This window comes from Bos grunniens, chromosome 23 (genome assembly GCF_055505025.1).
Source record: "Bos grunniens cultivar Pamir isolate PY7600 chromosome 23, Bosgru_T2T1.0, whole genome shotgun sequence".
NCBI classification, from domain to species: domain Eukaryota; kingdom Metazoa; phylum Chordata; class Mammalia; order Artiodactyla; family Bovidae; genus Bos; species Bos grunniens.
In genome coordinates this window covers 9,445,649-9,467,588 of record NC_141187.1, presented here as the reverse complement: position 1 = coordinate 9,467,588, position 21,940 = coordinate 9,445,649, and the positions used below count along the sequence as shown (strand labels likewise).

Genomic DNA, 21,940 nt, shown 5'->3' with positions numbered 1-21,940 from the left:
TCTTCTGAGCACTTAAGCACCATAATAATGTGGCTTGGTCAGCTCCTCTGTGCCACGGGTTTTCTGTAGCTCATCTCATATACAGCACTTCTGTGGGGCAAGACGATGATCTTTTTACTGACAAGACATCAAGACCTCAGGCAGCCAGAGAGTTTGTACAGGACCCAGAGCAGAGGGCTTGGGTGTGTCCCAAGGGGGTGAGGAGGGGAGGCCTGGCGCCCTAGGGAGCCACTGCTGTTTGCAGTGAGGAGGCGGTGTGGTGCGTTCTCCATTTTGCAAAGCTCACTCACCCTGGCTAAGGAGGGGGGGTCACTGACAAGGGGGAGAAGTGGGTAGGGGGGTCACTGACAGGGGGAGAGGTGGGTGGGTGGGGTCACTGACAGGGGGGAGGGGTGGACAGCAATGATGGTGACCTCTCATGTCTGGGGCATCTGGAAGCCACTGAGGGCATGGGGTGTCCTGAAGCCTGAGGGACCTGCAGCCAGCCCCTCACCCTCTCTGGGCCTCAATTTCCCCCCCACCCTGTACCCCGTGGTGGGGCAGCAGCCCCTGGCTGGTGGCCGCCCATGGCTGAGCTGCTGTAGGGCATCACTGCCCTCGTCTACAGACGCAGTTTCTGCCCTGGTGACTTCCCAGCTCACACAGGGTCCAGCCATACAGTCACGAGGGCAGTGGGCCCTCAGGACCATCCCCCAGGTGCCCCCACGAGACCATCCCCTGGGGTGATGAAGCTAGCCCTGGGCCCGGGTCCTGGAGACCCGGCTGTATCCCGGAGGTGGGGGGCCCGCTGTGGTTCCCGCCGCGCATCTGTGAGCGTTCATGGGCCTCGTGGGCACTCCCGTCCTGAACGTTTTCGTTGTAGACCGGGAGCGCATCGGGCAGGACTCGGCATATGAGCAGGAGGGGAAGGTGCAATTTGTGATCGACGCTGTGTACGCCATGGGCCATGCGCTGCACGCCATGCACCGAGACCTGTGTCCGGGCCGCGTGGGGCTCTGCCCGCGCATGGACCCTGTGGACGGCACCCAGCTGCTCAAGTACATCCGCAATGTCAATTTCTCAGGTAGGGGCACCACCCAACCCTGGGGAAGGGGTCCCGGGGCTCCATGGGGTGGGAGTGGGGGAACCTCTTCAGATGCTTCCAGGGAGTAAAACCCCCCTGAGATGTTCCATGCAGAGGTGTTGCTGCCCAGGGCTCATGCTCCTCCCTGTCTCTGGGCAAAGGCTCAGCAAAGAAATGGAGTGTGTGACCCCCATGGCCCCCCCAGGCATTGCGGGGAACCCTGTGACTTTCAATGAGAATGGAGATGCACCTGGGCGCTACGACATCTACCAGTACCAGCTGCGGAACGGCTCTGCTGAGTACAAGGTCATCGGCTCCTGGACGGACCACCTGCACCTCCGGGTAAGTGCCCGGAGGAAGGGCAGGGCGGGGGAAGGAGAGGGCACTCGGCCCCTGGAGGGGAGCCCTGACGCCTGGGTTTGGTGCTGCCGAATTGGGGCTTCCTTCCGTCAGAGGGCCCTGAGCCCCCAAACTCCAGAACAGAAGAGCAGGGCAGCTGGGCTCCCGCCCTCCCTGCCCCTGTCCTTCCCCGTCGCCTGGGCCCTCCTGTGTGCTCCCCTCACAGGGCAAACCCTGCAGACAGATGAATTCACACTGGGGTGCGGGGGCTCAGAGTCTTGGGGGTGGGGGTGGGGATGGGGAGAAAGGTGAGGAGGGAGAGAGCTGTATCTGGACAGAGAAGGATGAGAAGAGCACAGTCGTGCAGTGGGGTTCTGCTGGCGGGTAGCTGTTTGAGAATGACTCCATCAGACTACATGGGAAGGCCATCATCTTTCTCGGTGGCAGGAAGGGGCTTCTCCTGGGTCCCCAGCGATGCTGTTCCAGGCCATGGCTGTCCCAGGGACTTGGGATCTCCCTCCTGCCCTCAATGTCCCTGGCTACAAATAATGCCATGTTTTGGGGATAAAAGGGACCTGTGGTTGGCGCCTCGAGGTGGTGCCTGTGGACTGACTGGTCCCCTCTCTGGGTGGAGGGTGAGCCGCACACGGGGTGGGCACAGCGTGACATCCAGGTGGACCGGACAGGCTCGGCAGGCCCAGATCTGGGAGAGTCATGTCACGTCCCTGCCATCCGCTCCTGTAAGCATCTCTTTTGGCTGCAAGCCCTGGAGCTTTTCAGGGCACTCTCTGCCCATGATCTCATTTATCCCCAACAGTCTTCCAAATCAGAAGGAATATCTCGAAACCCAGCCCTAGGGAGGTTCCAAAGGCCACGCAGCGTGGCGGGGATAGAGCCCATTCCTACAGTGATGCTCCTTGGGTTGCTGAGCAGAGACAGACGGACAGAACAGAGTGGGTGGGAGCAGTGTGGGCAGGGTGGGACCCCAGCCCAGATGGAGGCCTGCTCGTTCAGATCTGGCGTAGCGGGGAGGGGCAGGGCCTCCATTCACTGGCAGTGGCAGGCAGCTCATCCTTATGGAGCACCCGCTGTGACGGCTCCTGTTCTCATCAACTTACCTAACTGTGGGGATGCCAGCCCTGTGGGGTGGGCACTGTTATCACCCCATTCTGCAGGTATGGTAAATGAAGGCAGGCCTGGGGGGTGGGAGTGATTCCCGGGTCCCATCCCCAGGAATCCAAGCCCCTCCACCAGCATGGAACTGGGGGGAGGGAGGCGGCGATGCAGGACTGGTCCTCAACCGCCACACCTTCCCCGTCCCTCCCGAGGGCTCTTGCTCCGGTGGCCAGACCTCACTGCTTCTTGGAGACTCCACCGCAATTCATTGGCCCCACCTTGGGCCAGCCCTGGGCTGGGGGCTGCAGACAGCAGGGAAGTAACTCAAAGGCCCTGTCCTCCTGGGGCTGATGCTCTGGAGAAGCAGACAGAACTTCCAAGTAGAAGCTGCCGTAAGTCACAGAGGGCTCTTGTGGCCTTGCATCTGCTGTCTTTGGATCAGGCAGGACAACAAAGGCTCAGAGAGGCTGAGGTGTTTGCTCAAGGGCGCACAGCCAGCTAGCGACAGAACTGTGATCCCAACATTTGACCTCATTCACTGATCTTTCCACTGGAGCCACAGTTTCCCAGAACACCCCCATCCTGGATCCCTGGGTCCCCCTGCAGCATCACAGGTCTGGTGCCCAGAGATTGTCCTGCCCCCTTGTTCCTGCAGGATGGTAGTTGGCCCTGGTCACTGCTGTGCTCGTTGGCTTTTAGGGGATGGTCATGCCCAGAGCCACAAGGCGAATTTCCTCCTTGAGATTTTTGTCCCCATCTACCATGAAGCCATCTTTGGATTCTCCACCCTGCCTGCTCCAACCCACCTCACTCACCCATTTTCTCATCTCTAAAACCCTCCCTTCAGCCCCAAACCAACTGGCTATTCCTTCTCCTGGAGTGAGCTCCCAGGACAAAGGGCCTGCTATTCTCTAAGCGTGAAAGTGAAAGTGTTAGTCATTTAGTTGTGTCCGACTCTGTGACCCTCTGGACTGTAGCCCACCAGGCTCCTCTGTCCATGGGGATTGTCCAGGCAAGAATACTGGAGTGGGTTGCCGTGCCCTCTTCCAGGGGGTCTTCCCAACCCAGGGATTGAACCCAGGTCTCCTACATTGCAGATACTTTACCTTCTGAGCCACAGGGGAAGTCCCAAAGCCATTCTCTAAGCATGACCCTTCCAAAGAGCTGATGCTTGGAATATGGCTCCCAAGTGTGGCCAGGCTCCCTTTGCCCAGAGCCTGGAGCTCGTGGGGGCTCTCGCTTACTTTCCAGAACTTCGTGACACACTCAGTAGGGCATGCCAGCTTCTGTGTTCCTTTGCTCGCAGCAGTTGTGTCTTCAGAGGCATGTAACAGAATGCACTCATTCAAAGCAAGAGGCAAAGAAACACTCAGCCCTGGGCACACGTTGCAGGTTCTCTGATTGAACCTTTGTTCATTGTTCTCTACTGAACCTGACTGTCTGTACCACGCGGAGGCCCTGGGGGCTGAGCCACAGGGCAGTGTGTCTCCCCTTTGTGTGCGCACACCAGTCACCTGTGGGGTTTGGTTAAAACTCAGATTCTGGGACTTCCCTGGTCCAATGGTTAAGATTTCACTTTCCAACGCAGCAGATGAGGGTACAGTCCCTGATCAGGGAGCTAAAATCCTTCATGCCTCATGGCTAAAAAAACCAGGACATGAAACAACAGAAGCAATTGTAACAAATTCAATAAAGACTGTACAAATGGTCCACATTAAAAAAAAAATTAAAAGAAAAAAAACAAAAACTCGGATTCTGAGTCAGTAGGCCTGGGGTGGCCACACATTTACATTTCTAACCCGCTCCTGGGTGATGCTGATGCGGCCGGTCGGGGACCACCGTGAGTAGCGAGGCCTCACAGGGCTGGGAGTCCGGGCTGCTGGCTCTCCGCGCTCTGTCCTGTGACTCTCGGTTGTCACTGCTGGTCTCTGTATAACCCTTGGGGGTTTTGTATTGGAGTAGGATCCCCTGCTGGTCATCTAGGTCTAAATCGTGCCCGGGAGCTTATTTAAATGCAGCTGTTGGATTTGGTCGATCCTGGCAGGGCCAGCTGAGCAGCTGGATTTTGGCCATCTGACTGAGCAATTCAGACACGAGGTTCCAGGATGCCAGCTCAGGGGGCAGTCCAGGGCACTGGGCAGCGTGTCCTGAGGCCGGCTCCCCTGCGCTGTCGTTGACAGATAGAGCGGATGCTCTGGCCGGGGAGTGGCCAGCAGCTGCCCCGCTCCGTCTGCAGCCTGCCCTGCCAGCCGGGCGAGCGGAAGAAGACGGTGAAGGGCATGCCTTGCTGCTGGCACTGCGAGCCCTGCACGGGGTACCAGTACCAGGTGGACGGCTACACCTGCAAGGCCTGTCCCTACGACATGCGGCCCACGGAGAACCGCACGGGCTGCCGGCCCATCCCCATCATCAAGCTGGAGTGGGGCTCGCCCTGGGCCGTGCTGCCCCTCTTCCTGGCCGTGGCGGGCATTGCCGCCACGCTGTTCGTGGTGGTCACCTTCGTGCGCTACAACGACACACCCATCGTCAAGGCCTCGGGCCGCGAGCTGAGCTACGTGCTGCTGGCGGGCATCTTCCTGTGCTATGCCACCACCTTCCTCATGATCGCCGAGCCCGACCTGGGCACCTGCTCTCTGCGCCGGATCTTCCTGGGGCTCGGCATGAGCATCAGCTACGCGGCCCTGCTCACCAAGACCAACCGCATCTACCGCATCTTCGAGCAGGGCAAGCGGTCGGTCAGCGCCCCGCGCTTCATCAGCCCCGCCTCGCAGCTGGCCATCACCTTCAGCCTCATCTCCCTGCAGCTGCTGGGCATCTGCGTGTGGTTCGTGGTGGACCCGTCGCACTCGGTGGTGGACTTCCAGGACCAGCGGACACTGGACCCCCGCTTTGCCAGGGGGGTGCTCAAGTGTGACATCTCGGACCTGTCGCTCATCTGCCTGCTAGGCTACAGCATGCTGCTGATGGTCACGTGCACCGTGTATGCCATCAAGACGCGTGGCGTGCCCGAGACCTTCAACGAGGCCAAGCCCATCGGCTTCACCATGTACACCACCTGCATCGTCTGGCTCGCCTTCATCCCCATCTTCTTCGGCACCTCGCAGTCGGCCGACAAGGTGAGTTGTGGGGGCAGGGCGGGGGGCGGGGGGCAAGCAGGGGGCAGCCTCCCAGGGCTGGCCGGCCCCTCCGGACGTGCCTGCCTTCCCCGGCTCAGTTTTCTCTCCAGCGTTTGCCTCTCTCTTGCCTCCCTCCCTTCTCTTCTCCCGTCCTCTCCCTTTTCTCTCTGTGCCCCCCACCCCATCTTGTCTCTGTCCTTCCTGCTCCCTCCCGCCCTCTCTCCACCCTCCACCTTCCCTGACTCTTCATCCCTGCCTCTCCCACCCCGTCCTTTCCTCCTCCCCATCTCATTCCCGTCTCCTTCTGTCCTCTCTGCCCTCCGGGATGCTGCGTGCTCGTCCATTCTTCATTTTCTTTTTTTTCTGGCCGTGCCGCGTGACTTGCGGGATTTTTGTTCCCTGACCGGGGATTGAACCCAGGCCCTTGGCAGTGAGGGTGTGGAGTTCTGACCATTGGACGCTCAGGGGATTCACACTCTTTTTTAGGCTCTCCCTTTTCTCTTTCCCTGCTCAGCCCAGCTTCCTTTCTGTCCACTCCTCTCTTCTTCCCCCTCTCTGCGGCCTCCTTGCTGCCCTCGAGGAGCCCCAGGGGTCCCCGGGGTGGGTGACGTATCGGGCACTGGCTCTCTCCCTTTCCAGCCCCAAAGCTGCCCCAAAGCCTGGGATCGGATCAGGAGGCCTGGCAGCGTCAGCTCAGGGCCCTCGCTCTGCCTGCTGGGGCTGCTGAAGGGCCACCGTCTGCTGGCTCCGCCAGGCTCTCCAGTCAGACACACACACACCAAGGGCCCTGTGGACTCTGCCCACATCACAGCCCCAGTGCTGCCTGGGTTCTGGGGTTTTATCTTGGAGGACTGGGAGTCCCTGAAGTAAGAGGCCAGAGATGGGGCGGATCGGGGGGACCGAGGACCCTAGCTCCGTGTCTGACTGTGGGATCCTGGGCAAGCCAGCTGGCCTCTGCCTCAGCGTCTTCATTGTAGATTGGCCATGACCCCCCGTCTGCAGTCCTCACAGGTGTTGTAATAATCACTTGGCACAAGGAGGGTAGAAGCCACTTGCTCACTGTAAGGATGCTGGGGCTGGGAAGTCGGGGGGAGGGTGGGGACAAAGTTCAGGGTGGGGTGGTGGGGAGACGGCACAGCTGGCCTAGGAAACAGAGGCCCAAGGATGCTTGCTTTTCCTGGGAGTGAGAAGGGAGCCGCTGCAGGCTCTGAGCAGGAGGGCCTCAGTGGGGTGTAGGACCCCTCTGGGGTGAGCCCTGCAGGCGGTGAGCCCTTCGGAGGGTGACCAGGGGAGCAGGGCAGCAGGGCGGAGGCGGTGTGATGGTGCCCGCAGGAGGTGAGGAGTGGGGGGTGCCGGCCGCTTCCAGGGGCACGGGGGCTGGGATTCTGGTGGAGTGCGTGTGAGTGAGGAGCACAGAGGGGGTCCTCAGTTGACACCCCCCCACCCCCCCACCCCCCGTTGTTGGTGTGAGCAGTGGGAAGGGAGGAGCCTCCCTACACGGGGGCAGGGTTGGGGAGGCAGCGGAGGAGCCTATGGGGCAGAGATGGGGATTCCTGCGGCAGGGCTGAGTTTAGGAGGCCGCTGAGACGGCCCGGCACAGTGGCACTGGACCGTGGTTGACTCAGCGGTTGGCTGTGTGAGTCTGGGGTTCAGGGGCAAGGGCCAGGCTCCACCTGCATCCGGGGGAGTCACCATCCTGAGGACGGCGTTTAAAGGGCGAGCCTGTGTTTGAGCTCCGAGGGACACTAGGCCCCATTGAGGCTGTGGTCAGAGCCGCTGCTTGTCATGTGCCAGGCGCTTGGCCTGGTGGTCGGCAGGGTCCACACGACGGGCCAGGGTACATTCACCATCTGTGTTTACAGATGAGGCAGAGGGAGCTGGAGCGACTTGTCTAAGGTCACCCAACCGGATGACGGTGCTCTAGATCAGGAGCCCCACCCCCCCACCCCTGCAGCTCTGGGGCAGCTCAGGCCTGGCCCTCCCTCGGGATGTGCCCTCCTCTTTTCCAGCAACTCCTCGAAGGCAGGAGCCTCTGCCCTGCGTCCCTTGGGTCTGGCACAGGGACGCCTGTGGCCTTTCTTCTAACAGTGGCCCTGGGGTTTCTGGAGGGCTGGCGGTTCTGAGATGCAGACCCTGAGGCTGGCAATGAGCGCCCCGAGGCCCGGGACCAGGCCAAAGCCGCTGCCGCTGGGGAGCAGCTCGCATTGCGGGCCGGGTCTGGATCTCCCCTCCTGGGCCTTGCAGGAGGCCCCCCACTGTGGGCGGGTGCAGGCAGAGGCCCCCGGGCTCCACAGCGCTCAGTGAGCCCATGGAGCCAGCAGGGGAGGCCGCCCACATCCCAGGAGGCTGGCAGCTTGAGAAATCACCCTCAACAACCCCAGGAGGCCCCTTCCCTCACCTCCCTGGGGAGTAAGGCATGCAGCTGGGAGGCTGCCAGCAGGGTGGTCTGGGCCCCGACTCTGCCTTCCTGTAACTCCCCTGGCTGGCGGCCGACACACAGCTCCCTGCGTGTTCCTGTCCTCCTGGCCCCAGCCCCTCTACCACCCAGCCCTCTCTCAGCACCCCAGGCCACCCTACCTGCCTCTGATTTCTCCCTTTGTAGGAGGCGCCCCTCAGTACTGATTGTGAAGAGGAGCCTCTGAAATGATCTCCTCTGAGGCCCAGAGAGGGACAGGGACGTGCCCCGGGTCACACAGCAGGCTGGCCCACACCAGCATGTGGCCGTGACGCCCAGGTCTGCCCCTGATGGGATCGCCGTGGGATTCGCCCCCTCCTCCTCTGGGCTTCTGCATGAGGCGAGAGTGGGGACATGAGTGCTGAAGTCCCTCCAGCTCAGAACACCAGGCTTCTTAGAGGCTCAGGCAACCTGGTTTTGGATCTGTGCTGTGTCACATCTGAGTTACAAATGGCCCCAGTGAAAGCTGCAGGCCCGGCTGCTGGATGCCGGGTGTGTGTGTGTGCATGCACACATGTGTAGATGGGGTGGAGTGGAGTGAGGCTGCTGTGGGGAGTTGTGTTATGGGTGTTTGGGAATAGAAGTGTGTGTTATAGTGTGTGTGTACATGCACTTCTCTACCTGTAACACAGCTCCCCACAGTAGCCCCACTTCACTGTGCACCCTGCCTTTTTGTGCACACTGAGCAGTGGATGGCAGTGTGTGCGTGTGCGTGTGTGTGTGTGTATGCTCACAGGTTGAGTGGGGATGGGCAGGTGTATGTACCGAGGGTTCGTGGCTGTGTGAATGTGTCTGAGTGTCCAGATAAAGTGTGCGTGGTCAACGGTGTGTGTGCAGGTGTGTAGGTGCAGGTGTGTGTGCAGGTGTGTGTACAGATTATGTGAGTGCATTGTGTGTGTACACAGGTGTGTATCCAGGTACATGAAGGAGTGTGTGTGTGTGAGAGCCCAGGTGTATCTGAGTCAGGAATGTGTGGCTGTGAGTTCAGATGTGTGAGTGAATGCGGCGTCGTTCGGGGACATGGGTGTGGATCTGTGAGCATGTGTGTGTATCTAGTACTGTGCACACTCACAGATGCTTGCCCCCCCCCATCCTCCAGGCTACTGGGGTCTCTCTGGTGAGCAGGCGGCCGGATTTCCAGGGCTCACCTCCACAGCCACGTGCCATCACCCTGAGCAGACTGGGGTGCGCTCTCTCCACCCAGTGGGATTACTGTTCCAGCAGGTCAAGGTGGGCCTCAGAGGCCAGCCAGGTTGTGGGGAAGTTCATTTGTGTGGTTCATAGATTCTGACGATCTCAGGACCCACCAGGTTCCAGAGTGGGAGGAACTCCTCAGAGCCTCCCACCAGGCTGAGGGCAAAACCAGGAAATTCGCCGTCCACCTCCACAGCGGCTCCTGTCCACGCCCTTTGCCCCACCCCAGGTGACCTCTGTCCTCCCCCATCAAACCTGGCTCTGACAGCCTCATTCACTCGGGGAGGGGGGCCTGGGAGGCTGGTGCAGGGTTCCTTGCAGAGGATTGAGAGGAGCGAGGGCCTGACCAAAGTCGAAGAGGGGAGCAGGAAGGGGGGCAGCTTGGGCTGGGGGATGGGCGGAGGGGAGAGCAGGTGCCAGCACACCCTGGAAGCCTGCCTTGGAGACTTGCATCTGTGCCAGGCCCCGGCCCTGCAGCTAGAGGTTCAGAGGACCGCTGTTTCTCTGATAGGGTTAACATGCTACCACCTCCTGGTGACCATGTGTACCTTCACCTGGGGGGCTCCCGATCGGTGTTGGAGCCAGTGGTGGGGTGCCAACCCCACTTTTGTGCACAGGGCCAGCCACCTCCAGCCTGGGGACGGCTAAAGGAGCCCCCAGGAGAGGGACTCCAACAGATTGGGGGAAGTTTTGTTCAGGTTTGGTCTTTTTCTGCCCCTCCTTGTATTTTGTGTGCTGAAAGGCTCCTAGGCTGAAAACACTGAGGCCTGTATGCAGGGCTGGCTGCATAGTTCTCAGGGCCTGGTGCCAAATGAGAATGAACACCCCTTGTTCAAAAATTACTCAGAACTCAAGGCGTTAAACCGAGTGCTCACGCCCATGGAGCAAGCTCTGCCTATGTTGGTGGAGGGGGCCCAGCATCCCTCAGTGGGTCAGGGCAGAGTGGAGTCTGGAACCCAGTCCCTGGACCCCGACACAGGACTGTGTCAACTGCAGACCTCACTCCGCCCAGAGAGGGGTCTTTGAGCCCTGTCCCACCAACCTCATTTTGGCCCAACCGTACCTCCCCCCATCACCAAGGTGGGGGCAAATGACCTAAGATGAATCTATCCTGGAAATACACCCAAGAATCCCCAGTGTGAAAGAAGAGACACCCCTGCCCTCAGGGACCCCCAAATCTAATGACAAAGGCATGACTTGTCCTCAGGGAACCCCCAGTCAATGGTGAAGACCGAGATAGCATGCCTGTTCTTGCTGAATCCAGACCTCCACTTTCTTCTCCAAGGGTCTGTTGTGATACTCTGGAGCCTGGACCCCTCCACCCCTTCCACCCTGGGGCCCCAATGCCATCTCAGGAGTGGGCGAGGTGGCTGGCACCCTCCACTGGCTAGTCATGACCTTTCCCATCCACATGCTGGGGGTAGTGCTGTGCCCGTGGGTGAGAGTGTGGGTTGTGTGTGAGGACAGAGGTGTGTGTGCTCACTGGGGAGCAGGCTCTTGTTTTCCTGGGTCTGTGACATTTTCTGAACGGTGGCCTCTCCGCACTCCCAGCCTCCTCCTCGGGACCCCCTATAAGTTTCATGTGACCTCATAGTCTGTGCTTGGATATCCTCGTGGTTTGGGTGAGGTAGGTGCCATCATCCCATTGTGCTGATGAGAAAATTGAGGGCTGGAGAGGGAATGAGACTTCCCCAGTGTCACACAGCTCTCTCCTCTCAGACCCTCCAGCTTCTCCAGCCCCCTTCCAAAGGCAAGAACCCCGGGGAAGGGTGGCCGAGATGAAGGCCCTTCAGATTCAGGTCATGAGGTATTTATGGACAGGGGCAGGGGATGGGGAGAATATGAGAACAGGAGGACCTGGCCCCTCCCTTCAGGAGACTTTCCAACGAGGCCAGGGCCCCTGTGACCTCAGGACTCATCTAGACCCAGGTCCCCCACTGCTGGGCTGGGTGCAAGGAGTGAAGGCTGTCTTGGGGGGTTGGCTAGGATCTGGGAGTCAGGGAGAGCTTCCTGGAGGAGGTGGTACATTAACCAGGCCCCAGGGGAGGGATCCCAGGCTCAGAAATGGCAAATCTAGGAGGCAGAGAGCATTTTCTGCTTTCCCATACCCAGAGCTGGGGGCCACAGCCTGGGCTTCCCCTGGCCCCACCCTGGCTGAGGAGGCCAGAGAGGCAGCTGAGACCTGGAGGCCCAGGAGGGAAGGAGGAGGTGGGGAGGGGATCCCAGGCTGGGGCAGTGGGAATTGTCGGGCCCTGCCTGGAAGGCCCCACTATTGAAGAATGGATTACCCGACACCCAGATTAATGGGCTTTCATTTTGCTAAACATCTGTCACTGTTAGTGCTGGCGAGTGAGCGTGAAATGAGCTTTGACTGGGCTGCCATCAGTGCATCACGACGGGTGCCATGGCTCCTGTGCCAGCTGCCTGCTCTGTACAGAGTGGCATGGGGGGGACAGTCACTGAATGGGGGTCCTGGCCACAGTGCTGTGCCATGGCCACCGGGAGCTACTACAAGGCACCTCCCGATGTTCACCTCACTCCCAGCCCTGTGCAGGGTGCTGCTTCAGGGGAGGGTCAGCTGTCCCCTGAGAGCCCCGCCCCTGGGCCTTTCCCAGATAGCACGTAACAGTGGTGAACACTTGTGTGCACCGACTACATACCAGATATTTTACATGCCTTTGCCATTTATTAAATCATTTCAAACTCACAACAACCCTATGAGGTAAGGACTAGAACTCTCATGCCCGAGGAAACTGAGGCCCAAAGGATGTGGCTTGTCCAAGATCACATAGTGACAGTGGTGGAGCCAGGCTGAATTCAGGCTCTATACCATGGCTCCCTTCCGCCAGAAACCAGCAAGACACAGGGCGGGGTCGCCAGCTGTGTCTGTCTGAGGGGTGGGCTTCGGACAGGGCCCCCGCGAGCCCGAGGCAGAGCGCGCTCTGACGCCGCCCCCGGCCCGCCCCCAGCTGTACATCCAGACGACGACGCTGACGGTCTCGGTGAGTCTGAGCGCCTCGGTGTCCCTGGGGATGCTCTACATGCCCAAGGTGTACATCATCCTCTTCCACCCGGAGCAGAACGTGCCCAAGCGCAAGCGCAGTCTCAAAGCCGTCGTCACCGCCGCCACCATGTCCAACAAGTTCACGCAGAAAGGCAGCTTCCGGCCCAACGGCGAGGCCAAGTCCGAGCTCTGCGAGAACCTGGAAGCCCCCGGTGAGTGCCCGGCCCCGCCCCTCTCCTCTGGACCAGCGCAGGCCCCGCCCCTCTCCTCTGGACCAGCCCAAGCCCCGCCCCTCTTCTCTGGACCAGCCCAAGCCCCGCCCCTCTCCTCTGGACCAGCCCGGGCCCCGCCCTCTTCCTGGAGCAGGTCCCCGCTTCCCCGCTCCCAACCAAGTCTGGTCCAATGGGGTCACAGGGAGAGCCCTGAGGCCAAAGTGCGGGGTTCCCACCCAGAGGAGAGCCTTGAGGCAACAGTGGGCAACAGCCCACTCTGCCCCGCCCCGTCCTGGGAAGGGGACTCTTGCCTCTCCCTTCCAGGGAACTATGCCCACTTAGGAAGAGTCCGTGGGGGACCTGGTTAGACAGGGTGACCTGAGACTCTGGCCCTTTCAGTTTCCCTGGGTAGGGGGGCGCTGTCTGGAAGCAGTTAAAATCCCTCAGCTTGACTTTGTCCAGCTGCCCCAAGGCAGGGTCCTGAGAGAGGGGGGACTCAGGACACTGGTCCTGGGATGGGTAAGTGAGGCCTAGGGTGGGGAGCAGGGCCTGCAGAGTGGTTGGTAGGGGGATGTCCAAGGAGAGAGAGGTAGGGCATGGGAGGGACAGGTTGGGTGACCATTTCTTGAACCCCGACTCTGGGCCACCCCTGCAGGAACCAGTTTTCATCTTCACAGCAACCTTGAAAGCAGTGGTTTTTAATTATTTGAGGCTACAGATGAGAAAGGGCTTCTCTGGGGGCTCAGATGGTAAAGAATTCGCCTACAATGCAGGAGACCCGGGTTTGATCCCTGGGTGGGGAAGATCCCCTGGAGAAGGAAATGGCAACCCACTCCAGTATTCTGGCCTGGGAAATCCCATGGAGAGAGGAGCCTGGAGGGCTACAGCCCATGGGATCACAAAAGAGCTGGACACAATTGAACAATTAAACAACAGATGAGAAAAGGAAGGCTCAGATAGGCGAGGGACTCCCCGGGGCCTCGTGGCAGCAGGTGATGTCCCACTGCCTCCAAGTAGAGACGGAGGCCTCTGACCTGTGGGCTGGGACTGTACGGGCCTCGCTTCCGACTGCTCCCGGGTGGACAGGGTGCAGGGGAACTTGTGGTCCCACCGCAGACCTGGACTCCCTCCCTGGACCCCCTGTAAATGTCCGAATGGTTAAAATAGCAGCCCCTCCTGCCTCCCCGCTTTCTGGGAGTCTTGGGGGCCTTTTTTTGGAGGCGGCAGAGTGAAGAGCCCCTTTCCCAGGAGAGTTTCAGATCCGGTGGCCCCTCGGGTCAGTGCTCTGCTTCCTCCCTCTAGTCCTGGGGGAAAGGCCACAAGTGGACATTGTTGGGAACCCCAGGAGGGAGATTGGTGAGCACAGGCTCCAGAGAAGGGCCCCTTTGTCACCCACCAAGAGATCAGGAGAAACCTAGCAGGTTTCTCCCTAGCAGGTGTTTGGGCTGGGATAGCCCCTCCCACAGGCTCCCCTCCCTGGGGCTCTGGCTGAAGCATCTTCCGTTATCAGTCATTCCCACCTGTAGAAAAAGTTATCAGCTGTAGAAAGGAGGAAAGTCCTTCCCCACATCCAAACAGGACTTTTCACTTCCCAGAGATCTCTCCCCTTTAAGTGGTCTTCACAGCTGTCCTGTGAGGCCTGGATTGGGCTGGATCCCCAGCTGAGGCCCAGGGAGGGTGAGTGATTCTCCTGAGGTCACAGAGCAAGGTCGTGACTAGCTGGCCATACTGTGTCTTTCTCTTGACTCTGACTCCATCCGGCCTCCCTGTCTCTCTGTGCAGAGCCAAGTACCTGGCTTCCAGCATGCCCCTCCTTTGCTCAACACCCCTGATAACTCTTGGCCACACCCTCCACCAAATGACATTTTATTCCCTATGGTCGTACTCTTCTTTCCAGGGCATCAACTTCCTTGTGCCTACACACAGCCTGGGGCTCCCTTCAGATGCCATGTGGACCCTCTGCCTGTGATGGGAAGGGGCAGTGTCCTCATGGGCCTTCCCACCTCTGGTCTTTCACGTCCACTCAGATGTGCAGAAACCCCCAGGGCAGCCCCTAACTAGGTCCTTCTGTCCTGAGCTGGGACCCCTCGCTGCTTCCCACCCCACACTCCTGACTTCCTTTTCCTCCTTCCCAGGGAGACTCACCCTTCTTGGGTCCCATGCCCCCAGGCCCCGCTTTGCTCCAGGGCTCATGAGAGCAAGTGGATATCAGCTCGCTCAGACCCCTGTGTCTAACAGGAGAGAGCACCCTGACCCCGGAGGGTGGCACGCATAGCGCTGTGACCGGCCAGAGGGAACCCCAGGGGTGGGACTGATGGCACCTCGTTGACACTGTTGCCTCTGCCTCTACTCAGACTGGCACCTGGGGACTGGGGACAAGGAGGGGTCCCTGTGCGGGCCTGGCAAGGGAGACTCAGCTTTCCCAGCCTCCTGCTTCCCGAGAGGGCAGGGTGAGAGCTGGTCCTCCCCACCGACCCCTGCACTGAGGACTGGAGGCCGGCTCCCTCGCCCCCACCTTCTCAGCTCGGGGACAACAGCGGCCATGGAGGCGCTGGGCGGGAGCCGGGTGATTAATTCTGGGAACAGCCAGATCGTGGGGGTGTGAGCCAGAGGAGTGGGGAGGTGTCATTCCGTGGAGCAGGGACATTTTTCACTCTGTCACTGGCAGGCCACGTATCTTTAAACAAACAACAGAATAAATAATTCAGGGGCCCGATTGCAGGCAGATTAGGCGAGAAAACATGGGGACGACAAATGGGGGCTGACAGCTTCTGCCACCACTGCCCAGCTAATTGTTAGCTGAGACAGCGACACTGAAAGCCAGCAGCCGGGAGTCATCAGTGAGGGATGGGCTTGGGTCCTTGGGCCACACCTCCTCCCCGCCCCCTCCACGCAGCTGCCGCCCCTGGAATGTCGCTGGCCCCATCCAGTCCTCATGGATATCTTAGCCCGGCCCCTTCACCTACCATTTTTCAGGGTTTAGGGAGTATTTCTATCTACCCGGTTTCTGAGAGCAGGTAAGGGCTTATGATCACCCCATTTTACAGGTGAGGGAGTTGAGGTTCTGAGAGGTTCAATTTGTTAGAAAGTCTGCATGGCAGAGGCTGAGATCCCCTACACCAGTGAGGGCAGGGCTGGACCTCAAGTGGCCAGAGCTCTTCCTTTTGAGCCTCAGCTCCTGGGGGCCGTGGGCGGAATCATTGCTCCCATTTTCCAGATGGTCAGACTCAGGCTCCGTTGAAGGACTCTGGGGCTGCTGGCTTATAGTGGAGGGCTGAAGGTGCTTCTGGGTCCTGAAACCCACGGATTGGGTTTTCTAGAGGAGGCAGCTCTGGTCTTGGAGGGAGAGGAGGGGCCCAGCTGTCCCTCCCCTCCCTGCTACTTTCTCTGTCCCCACCGCTCTCCTTGCGCCCCCACCGCCCTCACTTCAGGCCCCCGGGCCCCTGCAGTCAGTGGCGATCTTGCTGCTGAGGTTTTCCTTCCCCTCTGAGCCAGGAGCTGCCGATGGGTTTACAGGTTTGGAAATTCAGTTTTATCAGTTCACCCAAGGGGTGATGGAGCCCTGGGGAATTGATGCTCAGTAGCCTGGCCCACGGACGTGAGAGTCACAGTCAGTGACCGGCTCTTTTTCTGAGGTTGGGGGAGAGAGTGGGCGGGGATGTAGGGGCAGCTGAAGGGAAGGAACTCTCAGCAAAAAGGGCCGCTCTCCTCCTGCTGTAGGCCCGGAGACCTCGCAGGGCGGGGGAGGAACTGGCTGAGGTCACAGCTGTGCTCCTTGTCCACCCTCGGTCCTCCAGCCTCCCAGAGGGACGTAGGCTGTTTTAGAAATGAAGGTGGGTGTCCTTTACACACTGCGCAGTGCTGTGCTGGGTTCTTAATGCTGTCCTGGGTGTCGTGGACACCTTCCAGTAGCACCTGTCCAGGTGGCACCTAAAACCTGAAATTCCCTGCCCCTGCCCAGTGATCGTTAATCTTCTGCTTGGATATTTCCGTTGACAGGGACTAGTTCAGCTCATCTGCCTACCAAGGCCACTCTCAGCCCGGGCCAGGAAAGAGTTCTTCCTTTAGCCTCCCCACTGGTCCCCTGGTGTCCCCCCTGCTCACCCCATCCTGGCAACCTTGCTTCTCTCCACACCCAGGGGACCCTCTGAGAGGGTCCCTGCAGTTCCGGCTGTATGAGTGAGCTTCCGGTCACGCTGCTATGACAAAGAGGCTCCAGGACAGAGTGGTCAAATCAGATTTGTTTCTCTCTGATCTTGTAGTGCATGGCGGGTAGCAGCAGGGACCTGGGTTCCTTCTGTTTGTCTTTCCGTCGGGTCCTAGAGGGTTGTCCTTGTCCTCATGCCTGGGGCTACTCGACCTAGATGTCGCTTCTGGCCACAGGACGGAAAAGAGAGGAAGTAGGGAGGAAACAATCTATTTTTTTTTCCCCCAAAGAATGAGCTTGATCATTTTATGGTAACAAATAATTCTGCCAAATCTCAGTGGTTTAAAACAATAAAGGTCCATTTCCCACTCCTCGTGCATGGGAACAGTCTATTTTCATCAAATGTGTGGACGCTGCACACAGCCCTTGACACTTGTCATTAGCAGGAATGTGGTCACATGAGGCCACTCTGGGCTGCAAGGGAGTCTGGGAAATATGGTCCTTAATTTGGCAGTGAAAACTGGTAGACAGACGGCTGGGGGTGGTCAGGGTGCCGCCCACCATCCTGCCGTCTTCCACGTCACCTTCTCCAGGCAGAAGCCCCTGGCTGTGCCTGGTAGATGCTCCCCCCTGTTCTGAGCTGTTAGGGTCCTGACAGAGTCAAGGCAGTTTTATGACCGAGGGCACAGCGATGTCCCACATCCACTCTGCTCTCTTGGCAGAGAGAGCACAGGCAGCCTCCCCGACTTCCCCCGAGCTGTCTGCAGGTCATGGAGGGAGACCCTGAGCCCTGGCAGGACAGAAAAAACCCCAGGATTCGGGCTGGGCTCCTCACCCATCTGGCCTCAGCTCCTCAGTGTTCCAAGAGGGTGGTGCTTACCTGGCCTCTTCCTGAGGCTGCTGTGAGGTGTGAACTCCAGTGGGGTGGCAGTGCAGGCACTTGGGATGCCCGGGGTGGGGTGGGGGGTTGGCATGGTTCCCTGACCGTGGCTGCGGGGAGGGGAGACACCCAGAGAGGCAGCCCTGGCCCTGTGATGGGTGAGCGGAAGCCAGACTGATGCATGCAGATAAGAGGGGCTCAGGGCTGGGGTGAGACAGGACCCCTGGTGGGGGAGGGGGAGGGGTCCCAAGGACTTCCATCTCCCACCATCTCCCCGGGCGTGGGAGTAGGGCCGAGTTAGGCACACGCCCCAGTGCCCAGCCCCCTGAGGCCCCTCTCTGGTTCCCTTATCTCCTCTGTCTGCATTTCTGCTCATTCCCCCAAAGTGGTGTGTCTGTATATATTCTTTACATGTGTGTTTCCAAAGTGTGTGTTGCATGTCTGAAAAACTCTCCCCTGGTCATACTTGAAGACTGTATCATATCAGAAATAAACACGATCCTCTTAAAGCCTCGTGGGATCAGGAGGACACAGGGACTCCGTGGGGTGGGGGCTGGGGGGCGATACTCACAGAGGAATGGCGTCAGCAGGGAGAGCTCCAAGGAGGGTCCGCCTAGGGGGACGAGATGAAGACGGATGGGCCCGCCAGGCCGGCAGCCCAGGTGTGGGGGTGGGCGGGATGGGTCGAGGGGTGGGGTGGGGGGGGAAGTGCTCAGTGGGCGGGGTGGGTGCTGATGCCCCGGGCAGGGCCATGCCTGCGGAAGGGGCGTTGGATGAAGACAGCCCCTGACTCCTCGCTCCCCGGTCTCTCTCCTTCCAGCGCTGGCCACCAAACAGACCTACGTCACCTACACCAATCATGCCATCTAGCTCGGCCCCCGGAGCCGCCCAGGAGGAGGAGGAGGAGGACGGAGACCCTTGTGGATGGTGCGTCGGGCCAGGGCCACACCCAGGGGCCCAGCTGATGTCCTCACCGCCTGCGGGCTCCCGCGGACGTGGCTTGGTGCTGCTGACAGTGGGACCCCCGGCAGTCACTGCTGGGTGGCCTGGACAAGCCGGGCCGGGGCCAGGAGGAGGCTGGGGGGCTGGGAAGCCTCAGGCCACGAGCGCCTGCGTCCTGCGCCGGCCCCGCCCCGCCCCAAACCCCCGAGGCTCGGGCACTGGTTTCCCCCCTCGTCTCTGCCTGTCCTGTTGGTGACTCCCTCAGTCTCCATCCCAGTCTTGAGTTCTCTTCTCTCTCTGTATCACCTTTTCTCGCCGTGTGTCTCTGTCTGTGTGCCCTCTGCTTTTTCTGTATCTTCTCTCTTTCCGTCTCTGCCGTCTCCAGCTCTCTCCCATCTCTTCTCCTGTGCTCCGCCCGTCTCTCATTTTTCTTTCCTGTCCTCAGCCCCCTCCTCGCCTTCATTTCCCTCTCCCTGCCATCTCTTGCCGATTCACCAAATCCTACATGTCGCTAAAGAGAAAAAAAGGAGAAAAAAAAATCAAAACACAAAAAAGCCAAAACAAAAGCAAATCCCGAGTGTGTTGCCAAGTGCTGCGTCCTCTCCGTGGCCTCTGTGCGTGCCCGCGGCCCGCAGCCTTCCCGCCTGCCCCCCGCCGTCTGCCGCGTGTGCTGCCCGCCTGCCCGCCTGCCCCTCCCGCCGATGACACGGAGTTCAGTGCCTGGGTGTCTGGTGATGGTTATTGACGACAATGTGTAGCGCATGATTGTTTTTATACCAAGAACATTTCTAATAAAAATAAATACATGGTTTTGCACCCCGGCTCCACATCCACTGAGGGGCCTGCGGTCGGACCCCTGGCTCAGCCCGAAGCTGGAGGCCCTGCGGTTACAGGGAAGGAGGAACTGGGTGACAGGGACACAGGGCTGGAGGGCAGTGGAGACTGCTTCCTGGATTGGCCTCGGGTGGGGTCTTGGAGAGTCCCTGGGCAGGGAGGGGCCAACCATAACCTGATCCCCTCCTTCCCTCCCAGCCAGGAAATGCTCCTCTTGAGAGAGTGGGTACAGGGTTCCCAGCACCCAGAGCCCTCCCCTCCTGTGCGTCCTGTCTCCAGGTCACAGGTGCTGGGATGGTGGCTGTCCTGGAGATGAGTGTGTGGCACGTGGCCAGGTGGGCCAGGTGTGTGGCACAGGTGTATCTCTGTGTATGTGTGTGTCTCCCCCCAGCCCTGTGCGTCTGTCCATTTTGTGTGTGTGTGTGTGTGTGTGTGTACGCGCCCGCGCACTCCTATGCCTCCATAGGCAAGCTTATTTGTCTTGTGGGAGTGTCTGTCTGCTTAGGCTCCAGTGGGTGTGCGTCCACATCACACCCATGTCACGAGGATGCTGTCCTCTGCAAGTGGGAGTGTGTTCACAGCAGCTGGCATCCGTGGCAGGTTGGGAGGTGGGGAGCGAGCTGCTCAGGGGCTGGGCCCTGCCAGGGGTAAATTACAGAGCCAGCGACACAGCGAGGCCCCAGGCAGCAGCTGCCTGAGCCGCCCCTTCCTGCCCGCTCCCCCCACCCCACTTCCTCTGATACCTGACAGAGCGCTGGAGGGGCCCGACTGGGGGCTGGCGGGGCCCAGGTGTGGAGCAGGTGTGGGTGTGTGTGAGAGGTGAGGTGGGCCATTCAATCACGTGTCAGGCCCCTCTATCCGCCTGGGGGGCTACTCCTGGGGGCCAGGCTCGGGAGTCTGTTCTCCTGGGGGTCCGTGTGAGACTGTGTGTGTGTGTGTGCAGTGCCTACTATGTGCTCAATAAATATGTATGTAAGAGAGGGAGTGGGGAAGGAGTTCTCACACCCATCATCTTGCTTTTGCAGGGTGGTCCCTGAGGTTGCCATCCAGAATAGAGTCTACTCAGTGCCCAGTGTAGTGTAGGCAGGGGTGGAGTGAGGGAGCTGGATGTGAGGGGCAGGGGCAGCTCTCTGACTGCACCCCCTGCCTAGGCACCTTGTCCCCTCAGTGGTCCGGGTCCCTCTATGGTGATTGCTGGGCTGGGTCTGGACAGAGGGCCTGGCCTGGAACCCAAGGGCTTGACACTCAGCCCAGGACTTCCCCAGGTGCCCCCGTATCTGTGGAGCCCCTTTCTAGGATCCAGGGAGAGTCATGTTCCTTCCAAGGTGGGTGCTGCCCTCTCTGTCCCCCTAGCACTCAGGAGAGGGCAGTGGGGCCCAAGGGCAGTTCAAGGCCTCCTAGAGGGAGGAGGAGGCTGAGGGTCAGAGCCGGGTGGGCTCTGCATGGGCCTTAGGCTGGCCTGCCTGGGGCTCTAGAAATGCTGATGACCCAAAGAAACACGACAATGGGGGTGAGTGGGCTAAGTGGGGAAGCCTTGGGTGGGGTGTGCATTCCCAGCAGGGGTCTGGTGTACAGAGGAGAGGTGAGTAGGCTCTGTGTCCAGAGATGAGGAGGAAGGACCCACTCCCAGCAGGACTTTTGGAAGGCAAGCCTGCTGCAGCTCTGTGGGATGGTGGGCATCCCAGGGGCCCATCACGATGGAGGCCTAGGCCTGTGAGGCTGGGGCTGGCGTCCCCCAGGTGCTGCAGATGGGGCCGGCCCTGACACATGTGGTGGGGAGAACTTTCAGGGCCAGCTGGCTGCTCATCTTTGCTCTCCATCCCATATTATTAACTCCCAGGCTCAAGGGACACCCACGAAATGTGGACAGATATTTGTATCTTCAGAATTTTCTATTTCAATAAGATGGGGGGATTTGCAGTGTCCTTGACCCCCCGGAGACCTTTTCTCTCCTCTGTGCTCAGCCCTCCCCTAGGGCCTCAGCCTCTGAGAGGCCCTAGGGTGAGGTCAGAGGCAGCCCCCTGCCCTGCCCAGGGCAAGATAACAAAATTACCTAGTGGAGGTTCTACCCCCACCAGAACTTTAGACCATGGAGATGGTGGATGGTCATTCAGAAGGACTCGATCTGAGGTCCCGTGGGTGGGGCTGGCACAGATCTGTTTTACAAGCTCCCCAGGGGATCAGGGACAGCTCAGTGGGCCAGGTAAATCAGTGTTCTGGCAGAAGAATCTTAACTCAGCATCTCTGAGAACTTGTTAGAAAATCAAATTATGGGAGACTTCCCTGGTAGTCCAGTGGCTAAGACTCTGTGCTCCCAATGCAGGGGGCATGGGTTTGATCCCTGGTCGGGGAACTAAGATCCTGCCTGCTGCATGGCATGGCCATGGGCGAAAAAAAAGGAGGAAATCAAATTATGGGTTTCTCCCCATCCCAGGCTGGCTGGACCAGAAGCTCTGGGGGTAGGGTCTTTAAGTCCATTTACAAGCCCTGTAGCTCAGTTCAGTGCAAGGTCAAGCTACCTAACACTAGCTGTATGTCAAAAGGCCAACATGTGGGACTGAGATATGTTTATGTGGGGCAGATGGAGGGTGGAGTTCAGACCTAGGGTCTCTGGAGTCTCAGGGAGTTCCTGGGCTGC

The 21,940-nt window shown here is 59.6% G+C and overlaps 1 protein-coding gene across 3 annotated transcripts in view; it reads left to right on the top strand.

Moving 5' to 3' along the window:
- GRM4 (glutamate metabotropic receptor 4) overlaps positions 1 to 19,284 on the top strand; it is a 114,996-nt gene extending 95,712 nt beyond the window's left edge. The window contains exons 7-11 of one of the 3 annotated variants that reach the window (XM_086370625.1): positions 863 to 1,063; positions 1,269 to 1,405; positions 5,323 to 5,634; positions 12,364 to 12,499; positions 18,347 to 19,284. In XM_086370625.1, coding sequence (XP_086226751.1) covers positions 863 to 1,063; positions 1,269 to 1,405; positions 5,323 to 5,634; positions 12,364 to 12,499; positions 18,347 to 18,396 — 836 coding nt within the window. In that variant the 3' untranslated portion in view covers positions 18,397 to 19,284. Of the gene's footprint in view, positions 1 to 862; positions 1,064 to 1,268; positions 1,406 to 4,698; positions 5,635 to 12,252; positions 12,500 to 18,346 lie in introns of all 3 variants that reach the window. The other 2 variants (XM_086370622.1, XM_086370623.1) reach the window with 2 other exon arrangements.
- Positions 19,285 to 21,940: the final 2,656 nt, after the last annotated feature.